At 32.8% G+C, this 10,451-nt stretch overlaps 1 protein-coding gene across 1 annotated transcript in view; it reads left to right on the forward strand.

The window, feature by feature from the left end:
• The window catches only part of LOC106106397 (carotenoid isomerooxygenase-like), a 5,819-nt gene extending 3,428 nt beyond the window's left edge, over positions 1 to 2,391 (forward strand). Inside the window, exons 9-12 of the mRNA XM_013286974.1 lie at positions 211 to 367; positions 660 to 721; positions 1,509 to 1,607; positions 2,202 to 2,391. Coding sequence (XP_013142428.1) covers positions 211 to 367; positions 660 to 721; positions 1,509 to 1,607; positions 2,202 to 2,390 — 507 coding nt within the window. The 3' untranslated portion in view covers position 2,391. The remainder of the gene's footprint in view (positions 1 to 210; positions 368 to 659; positions 722 to 1,508; positions 1,608 to 2,201) is intronic.
• Positions 2,392 to 10,451: the final 8,060 nt, after the last annotated feature.

Raw genomic sequence — 10,451 nt, forward strand, 5'->3', positions numbered from 1 at the left:
ATAATTCAATATAGAAAAAACATCTTGCGTTTAAAGCAAAGGCATACAATTATCTACAATAAATTAATTTCTACATACATTATTCTAAACTTGCTTATTCTTAGATTGTCCGACGAATATGAGTTAAATTGGTTCTTAAATGTTAACCATATTAAATTATTATTATTAAGTAAAGCGTCATAATTTTTAGTTATTGTAACCGTGTATTAGACGATGCAAAGCAACGCAGAGTACGCGGAGTGGTTCCGCGGTCGGCCGAAGCGGCTGGAGGTAGCGTTAGCGGCGCCGACAATGACCAAGGTGACGCCGCGACTGCTCGCGGACTTGGGCTGCGAGACGCCTAGGATAAATTACGACTTGTGTAACGGTAATAAGATAATACAATCTAAATGTGAAATTACTGTCATAATAATTTAAAAGCTTATTTTCATGGTTTTTTAACATTTCCTAATTTGGTTAATTTTTTTTAAATACAATCTTTCTTGGCTTTTTCCAATTAACGTTAAATCAAATTTCTAACTTGTAAATTATTTCTTCTTTTAAAGAGAAGGATTGAGTTGAGAATACTATTTTTACAGAAGTTTTTCAGCAGTGGAACCTCAGTTTAAATCTCTATAAATGAGCAACTTCCCAGTCATAAAACAATCATTTAATTACAGGGAGGCCGTATAGATATTTCTACGCGATCAGTTCAGATGTCGATGCTGAAAATCCAGGAGCGGTAAGTTGTTTTCCAGTTGAAACTGAAAAACGTAATATGATTATTGAAAAATTACTTCTGTTAAAAAAATAAACAGATTATGCATATTATATCCGACCTCCGATGAATCAAAAATAAAACAAAAATTAAAAATAATTGTATATCCTGCAAGTGAAAAGCTATTTATTAAGTGCGTCTGTTTTGTACTTTTTAATTAATTGAGTTACAGCTGCAATTGATAATTATTTTGTTTTATTCGCTTTATGAGAATACACTGAAAGAGAATGTTTGTCGAATACCACTGTAATTTTGTTATTTTAAATCTTTTTATGTAACACAAAACAAAATTCCGTAAAACGAATTGTTACTTGCACATTTCTATCATATAAATTATGAATATAAGTAAAATCTTATTTTATTGTTTACATGTGTCCAATAATCAATTGCAAATGTCAAAATACCAATTACCTTACTATGGCAATTTTGCTTTCTTGATGTTGGCAGCAACTTATGGTCTCTTTCTCACATTAGGGTTTTTTATCCAAAATATTAACCGCCTATGTTTAATGGCGTGAAAATATATAGCCTAAAGCATGACGTAAGTGTAGGGCTTTTTATTACAAAAAGAATTATTCAAAAATATGCTATAATTGCTGACATCTTAGGCAACAAAGAAGTGTGTGTTTATGCTTTAATATAATAGTATAGATAGTATTATAATAGTATAGATTAATTTCCCATTATCAAAGTAATGTTTTTTAAAAGATTAAATGTCAAAATGCACATTATTTTGTGTAATACTTTACAGATAATCAAAGTTGACACGTCGACTGGTGAAAGCTGGTCTTGGTGTGAATCTGACTGCTATCCAAGTGAACCTGTCTTTATTTCAGATCCAGGTTCCCGGGTAAGGTCACTTTTTATAATCAGAGCAAATTATTAACCTATTCAAAAACATAATAATTAGCTGAGCATGATACGAGTATATACGAGTACAATGCCGTGCAGTATATTATTAAAGGACAGTGCAATAATAGCGAAAACCTTGTGTTATACATTATGTTTACTAAAAAGGAACACTTTTTTTTTTAAATCATTTTGACTTGAACCTATTTACAACTAAACCCTGATCTTGAATTGTATGAGTTTCCTGTTGGGCCGATCCATACAATACTGCTTGCAAAGTTTTGGCATAAAACATATTAAACGTCAGTGGCTCAGGGGTTTGAGCACTTGACTTGTAATCCATAGGTCTTGAGTTCGAATCCCGCCATGTACCTATTCGAATTTCAATTTTTAAGAATTTCCATAATGTACATTAATTATCCGATGTTATTACATGATATAGTATAGAAAGAAATTATAAGTGTGAAGTCAACCAACCCGTACTTGGCCAGCGTGATTGACTATGGCCTAGTCACCCCTTAATTAAGGTAGGCTCCGAGCCCCTCGGTGGGGATGCATATTGAGCTGATGATAATTATGATAAAATAAATTACAGGAAGAACATGGCGGGATACTATTAAGTGCGTTGCTATGGGGATCACAGGAATGCTCCTTAGGTCTTCTAGTCCTAGACGCTCGAACAATGAAAGAAATCGCACGTGTTGATTTCGAAACTCCCTCTCCAGCACCCAAATGTCTCCACGGATGGTTCCTGCCCGAAAAGTGTGAAGGAGACTTAAAATAAAGAAGCGAAATAAATGATAAAAATGATTTGAGATTGAAACGTGTTTTTGATCTGTTTAAAAGTAGATTTGTAAAAGGAATCAAATATATTTCTGAATATGTATAAAACATGGTTTATCATATTATAAATAAAAGTCAAGCACAAATCTTATTTTTTTATTTCGGACCCGAACAAAAATTAGGTATTTTAAGTAAAAGATGGATAGGGATATGAGGTTAATGAACTTTAGAGATAATGCAAGACAAAATGTATCTAACGTAAAGCTTTATGAAAATACTAGCTTTCGCTCGCGACTCCGTCCGCTTGGCATTAAAAAAAACAAAAGTCAGTAGTCTAGGTGTTCTTCCAGACTATCATTTACGTCTATGCCAAATTTCATCAAGATCCGATCAGCGGTTTAGGCTACAAACATCCATCCATCCATCTAAACTTTCGCATTTAAAATAGTAAGATGTTTATAAAATTAGAACAGGTTTCTATTAAAAAGCTTAGTAACTCAATATCAGCAAGTTGTTACACGTTGTGATTAATCTATATCCTGTTTCAGTGACCATTCATTGAAATGACACATACATCAATGAATATTGATATCTTGCTCCTTCTCTTTGACAAAACAGAGACAACGATATGTATCGCCACAAGTTTCACAGCAGTGGAAACCCAGAGTAATATGCGTATGTAAGCTTAATTCCACGGCACACTATAATTCGTAAACATGATTATCTCGAACCTTTTACGTTATTGAACAAACATTGTGCCATTTAGTAGATATTAGCCCATTACCGTATTAGCTGTTGTGAAATGAACACCCTGTGTACGTGCGATAATTTATTATAGGACAGTGCTCTGACAGATACAAAAAGCGAACGTTTAAACCAAATGTCTATTATTAATAATTCAATGTTCAATAATTCAGAAAGTAATGAGATTGATGTGGAAATTTGGATTGAATTTTTAATAAATTGTCGAAAAGAAGAACCATCTTGGATGAAGACGGCGTTCGTTGTTACTGTATACATAATAATACTCATCAGTTTAATAGAAAATTTATTAACATGTGTAGTTATATGTTATGACAAAACAATGCATACGGCGACTAATTATTATTTATTAAATTTAGCGGCGTCTGATATTATAACAACTCTTGCTGTCTTATTGGGAGCTGTTGATTCTTTTGAAGATGCAAGTTGGACGTGTAAAATACGGTATTTAATAATAATAGTGCTATGGAACAATACGATATTGACTTTAACAATGTTGGCAATCGAACGTTTCGTGGCTATCTGGTATCCTCTACAGTTCCAATCGACTTCAGACTGGCGGAGGGTATTGAAAGTGATCACTTGTATATGGATAATTGCTTTACTGGAGACGGTACCTGAATTTTGGACTTTACAAGTTTTAAAGGCAAATGAAATATTACTTTGTTCGACCGTGCCGACGTCTTTAGCGAGGGTTATCAATGGTGTACTGGCGTTAGTGACTTTTTTGATACCAACAGCGATCATGTCTTACGTTTATTTTATGATAGCATTCAAAGTCAATGTTACGCAAAGGAGTTACTCAAATCACAAGATATTCAACTATCAAGACAACAGGAAGAAAGTAAACAAATTGGTTGGTAAGTTTACCTCCGTAACTTAATGTTAGAATTAATCGCATCTATAATCATCTCCGAGCCCCTCGGTGAGGACGTATAGTGAGCTGGTGATGATCGTCATCTATCTCCTATTCATAGTATTTTGAATTTTAATCGTCGAAGCTTTTTTAAGTATCCAGATACGTTGAGAATTCCAAGTCTCCTTGATTAAACAAAAAAACATCAATGTTGATTAGGAGTATACAATTGTTGAAGTCACTACAAGAATTGATGTCTGAAAATCAAACAGTTGCGAAGAGTTACCACGATGTTAATGAAGGGCCGTCTTCTTTTTCTTTACCTTTTTAATAACGAATAAGCTAGAACATGACCACGATTCCACTTAATGTTTACTTGGAATGAACGTAAATCGTAGGCGCTTGTTTAATAAGTACTAGTACACACTATTCTCAAAGGCCTCATTGCTGAAAGTTTCATTACCCTGCTTTATTAAAATCTTTACTTTTAAACTAGCTTTCGCCTCAAGTAAAATAAAAAATAAGTGAGTAGCCTATGTGTTTTTCCAGACTATCCTCTACATTTCGAAGTTTTCCAAGATCGGTTCAGCCGTTAACGCTGCAAACTCAGACAAACGTCCATCCATCCATCCAGATTTCCCATTGATAATACTAGTATGAACTGTGATTAGTATGATTGTTTAATTTATTATTTTTATTGTCAGTAGCGTTGGCTGTATCATTCCTGTTGTGTTGGCTACCATTCTTCACCATGAGAATGCTTATCTTCGCTTTGGAAGTGAAAGAACTGATCGCTTTAGTAAAGGTTAGTATACAAAGTGTTATACAGTCAACTACGTAAATATGTATACATTCATAAAGCTGCAGGAACATGTATATCTATACATGTTTAAGTCCATATACTAAAGACCATGGTAAAGACAAACACGTGCATTCTTAATTCGATTTCAAGTTCTGTACTAATTTGTTATGTAAATGTATACAGATTTGTGGAGCTGACTGTACACTTAATTAGGGTTACAAACCGCTTGTACTTTTAAATTTATATTTTTTGCTTCCAGTGGTGGTTGATCGGCGAAAAGGTGATGTTTGTTAACGGATTCTTCAGCGTTGTCCTGCATCCGATACTCTTCAGTTTAATTTCTACCAAATTTAGAGAATCGCTAAAGGTACTTAAATTCTAAAATTATACTTTTGTGTATTCATGAAATCTAAGACATCTTTATGCACATAAATTAATATGTATTATATTTTTACAGAGACTGTGGATAAGTAAAATTAAACGTGAAACAAATGTCGCTATGGTGTGACAAACTTTAAGTCGTAATGATATTTTAAATCAAATTCTCAAGAAATGAAGATTTAGTTAAAAGCCCAAACATGTCAATTGACTGTATTTTGACTACCGAAACACAGTGATGACAGAAAGAATCCTCTTAAATGTGTAAATTAATTTACAAACAATAAAGTAGTAATTTGGTTGTTTTAGTTTTATTTACGTTGTGTGAATAAAGGTCGCTGTATACACTCAGACTCAGTTAAGTCAATTTGAACTAGTATCTAACACTTACTGAGTCAATTGTTAATGTAAAAAAAACCATACAGACGAATTGAGTACCTCCTTTTGGGAAGTCGGTCAAAAAAGGAAATTTCGTTACTAAATCCAAATCCTCTGACGTCGATTTCATTTAAAATTTATTTATTTACTTATAACAAATGGACAATCAAACAAGCATCTGATAAAGAAATTGTGCGTATACATAAAATACTAATCTGGTACAAAACAATTACATGTAGTGATTTATTAAGGTTAAACGTACTTGACATTTTTGATTTACATAGATATCCCTTGATAAGGGCGTATCCATAAATTCACCAGTTGCGGTGTAAGGGATCTTGGACCAAAAAATGAAATTCGATTCTTATTTCTATATAATTTAGCCAAAAAAAAAAAATCCATACACTTATTAACGTAAGCAATGCATGTGAATTGATTTCTGCAAGTTGTTTTTTTAAATAATAATTTACTTAATTTGGGTGTGTTCGTTTAGCATTGAAATGCCGTGAAAGTTAGTAATTTTACAAAAGATTGCAACAGATGGCAGCATAAGCGTACAGTTTATAGTTCTGGCTTTTTAATATCATTATATCTTTGTATTAAGACTAGTAGGCGTCCGCGAATGCGTCCGAGCGGATCTTAAAAAGCTTAGTAGACTATGCTCTATATTTATGCTAAATTTTATCGAGATCTGTTGTTCATACCTAGTAACAAATATCTATCCATCTATAAAAACATTTTTATTAGTATGATAGTATGAAGTATTTTGTGAAAATAAAAAAGTTGTATTTTAAATTTCCCATAAATCTTCGCTATTTGATCATAACTACATTAAATTTATGACGTTTTACTAAATAATTTATTCCTAATTTGGGTTAGTTAATAAAATAAACAACAATCTTTGATTTTTCGCTGAAGCTCTATGATTTATGTTCTTTATTGAAGTTCACATGTGTACAAGAACTAGTTCGACGGCTTTCACCTTTAACGCTCGTAGTCAAAAACCCTTCAATCTCGCTATTACTTTATACATCAAAGACCTCATTTCTAATAACCGCAAGAAATACACAAGAGTAACTGTGAAAAACAAAACATAGAAAGTTGCTATTCATAGTGTTTCAGTTAAAAGTACAAAAGATTTTTTTTTTAAATACATCAAAAGGCTCAAATTTAATTCATTGATCGAGATCGTACACTTCATGATAAAATTAACAAATTAAAAATGACTGCATAACTATACGAGTAATCGAACACTACGTTCAAGACATTCTATCGAAGGTTCCAGAAACTTTAAAAATACTCAATGGACTAAGACTGGGACAAAATAACGTTTCAATGATCACATTCCCATAAAACTAACATAAGATCTGATCGATGTAGTGTGAAAATGGAGGAATCGAATACATTTCTAATGATAATCATGATGACGACATTATAAATGACGATGATTATGCTACGAGAGTAAAGTTTCACGTAATTGTAACACCAGCGGTTGTAGACTTAGCTTTACAAAAATTAATCCACTTAACAACATTGAATATACATAATATGTATATTGAGCAAACACGATTATTGCGGGGCCCATTATCTGGCAAATAGAGACCGATGGTGTGCATTGTGCTTCATTATAGTGTTAGCTTCACATAGATAAGCGTTTCCATCGGAGGTTAAAATAGCTCCAGAAAAAGAGAAAACAAAAATGAGTAATGTTACAGAAGATACAAGTGAATTTGATATCGAACAATGGTCAAAATTTTTAGTGAGTGTCAGAGGTGAGGAGCAGACTTGGACAATTGTGCTCTCCGTAGTTATTCTAGTAGCAATATTTTTCGTAAGTCTAATTGGAAATGTATTAACTTGCTTTGTTATTTATTCGGATAGAACAATGCATACTGCTACAAATTATTATCTATTTGATTTAGCAATTTCCGATTTGATAGTATCTTTCGCTATGTTGTTGGAGATTTATGAACATTTGAGTGATTCGTATCGTTTTGGTCACGTGGCTTGCAAGATACATTTCTTCTTTGTGATATTACTTTGGAATAATAGCATTTTGATAATGACCACGTTGGCTGTGGAGAGATATATAGCTATATGGCATCCCATGATGTTGAAATCGACACCTGTATGGCGACGGGTGATAAAAGTGATTGTGATAGTGTTGATCATAGCGATAGCGGAGACGCTGCCTGAGGTCTGGACGGTGGAACTTGTAAGGACGAAGAAATCAGCGGTCTGCTTCACAATACCAACGCCTTTTGCGAGAGTAATAAATGGCGTGCTAGCACTGGTGACATTTGCAATACCATTAGCAATAATGCTATTTGTATATATAATGATAGCTTTGAAAGTGAGTTATGCTGAAAAGAATAATTCTAGGACACAGATGTTCAATCATAAAGATAATAGGCGAAAAGTTAACAAACTTGTTAGTAAGTAAATTTTAATTTCATAATTATTATAATTATTGCTATGGATTACATTACTTGTGTTCCAAATTACAATTTAATTCGACCAGTTTGCGAGTTACGTGATAATAGTATCCATCCAAACTTCTGCATTTATAATATTAGTAATGTAATTTTTTGATGATCAGTAGCACTGACGCTGTCTTTCGTGGTGTGCTGGTTGCCGTTCTGCTTCTTTCGGGTGCTGATTTTCGTATACAACATGAAGCAGTTAATGCACCTTGCAAAGGTAAGAAAATTTAGTATAAATACGTTAAATAAGGTATAAAATTACACTAAACGTTAATTAGTTATTTTGCCACAGACAAAAAAATGATAGATTTGAATGCAGGTAAAGTACAAATTGTAAAGATTGATTTCTTTACCTTCTCCTGAACCGCCATGAGTTAGGAAAAGTAATTTTTTATTCCGTAACAGTTTCGAAGTAAATAACTTTTACAATGACAAATGTATTCAGAAGTTTGGGAGACAAATTATGACAATAAATATCTCACGTATTTCTCTGTTGTGTAATTTATTATAAGTATGCCAAAATAACTTTATTACCTTGAATGATTGACTCAAGATTAGTATGGTTAATTGAATGTTAATGGAAAAGCAGCTTAGTATTTATTAATCTGAATTAATAAGACGTCAAACTATTAACAGTAACAAAACTGTTATACAAAAATTACGGCCAGAATTGTGAAGTCAAAATGCTTTATGATCTATGGTTTGCAATAGCTATAATCTGATCTTTCACGTAGAGATCGATCCATTTTTGGAATCCTTATCATAGAAAGTAATTTAAAAGATCTGATCCATGTTAAAGATCGATTTTTGATAATTGATGTGATGTAATTCATTGATTTTAAAAATGCTTTCAGTGGTGGACAATTGGACAAAGGATCACATTGTTTCACAATTGGTTTAGTATCGTCCTTAACCCAATTCTATTCAGTTTGATGTCAACTAAATTCAGAAAATCACTTAAGGTGAGCATTTTTGAATAAATTTTGGATATCGTTAACTTTTAAGAATTGTATTTTCTAGGAATTTAGTGATAGTATATACTAAAATATCTCCTTTCGTCTGATATTTTTACCCTTAGTAACCACTTAAGGACTCTAAGTGCGGCATATTTTATTGATTTAGATATAAGCATAAAAAGTAGTGTTTAACATGTTGATAAATGCTGGAAGAAAAATCTTGTGTACACGTACGATTTAAAAAAAAATACTTTTCTTATCCGAGGTTAAACGATGTTTTCCCAGCGGTGTTCAGTAGTTAAACAGATCTAGATAAAAAGCTGCATGTGATTTGATTGTAATCCTAAAGATTTAGATAGTATAACGCGATTTTTTTTTATTGCAGAACCTATGGAGGACAAAATTTAATCGGCAACGCATCGAATTACAAACGACCTATGTGGTGTAAATATTGTTCTCCCACTATATGGAAAAAGTAGACATAAATCATATGCTACGATTTGATAAAAGGAAAGGTTATCATTAATTATTAACAATAAAGCAATAAATTAAAAAGATAAACTGTATTAATATGTTATTAATAATATAATTTCTCATGTTATTTATTAACAGTCCTTTTAGTTTACGTATGACAAGATAACTGGACCTTGTAATTATCTTTAATTGTACGAAAGAAAGAAATAATTTAATTATTATAATAAAACAAATGAATTAAAATACAAGCATTTTATTTGTTTTAGAGAGATACGTTAGGCATTAGTTTGCCCATGCCCCGGTGAACGGTGAAGTCGAGGGAACCAGAGGGGGCTTAGTGGGGTTCCACGTTCCTTCCCTTTCGGGCAGGAATGTGGAGAGAGTCCCACATACCCTGTGTCTTTCCCCAAGGCACCTGGGACGCGTAACGCATTCCCCCTCTTAAAAAAAGGCATTAGTTGTTATATGTTATAACAATATTCTTGCTGACCGAAAGTTTATTCCCGCTGTCCGCTCCACAATTTAAACAGCAACATAATAAAAGGAATAAATTAACAAATATGAGTGTAAAAACAATGGTTTCCAGTGCATATATCTTGTAACATCTGTGCAGCTTATTTTAATAATGGCGACCACTGAAGTAGTTCCGGCTTGGACCGCCGCCAACGTAGTGCGATTTAATTGCGTTAAAATATTTATACTCGTACTCTATTTTCACTAAGCGAAAATTATTCCATCTTAATTACTTCGCATATGTTTAATCTGTTTTTTAAATATCAAAGCATAAGGTAGTTAGTTTTTATCTTACTAATATTATAAATGCGAAAGTTTAGATGGATGGATGGATGGATGTTTGTAGCCTAAACGGCTGAACGGATCTCCATGAAATTGGGCACAGATTTAGAGCATAGTCGGGAAGAACACATAGGCTACTTTTTATCCCGGGAATAGTTACGGTTCCCGTGGTATTAAT

The sequence above is a fragment of the Papilio polytes genome, unplaced genomic scaffold, assembly GCF_000836215.1.
Source record: "Papilio polytes unplaced genomic scaffold, Ppol_1.0 DF822178.1, whole genome shotgun sequence".
Classification (NCBI taxonomy): Eukaryota; Metazoa; Arthropoda; class Insecta; order Lepidoptera; family Papilionidae; genus Papilio; species Papilio polytes.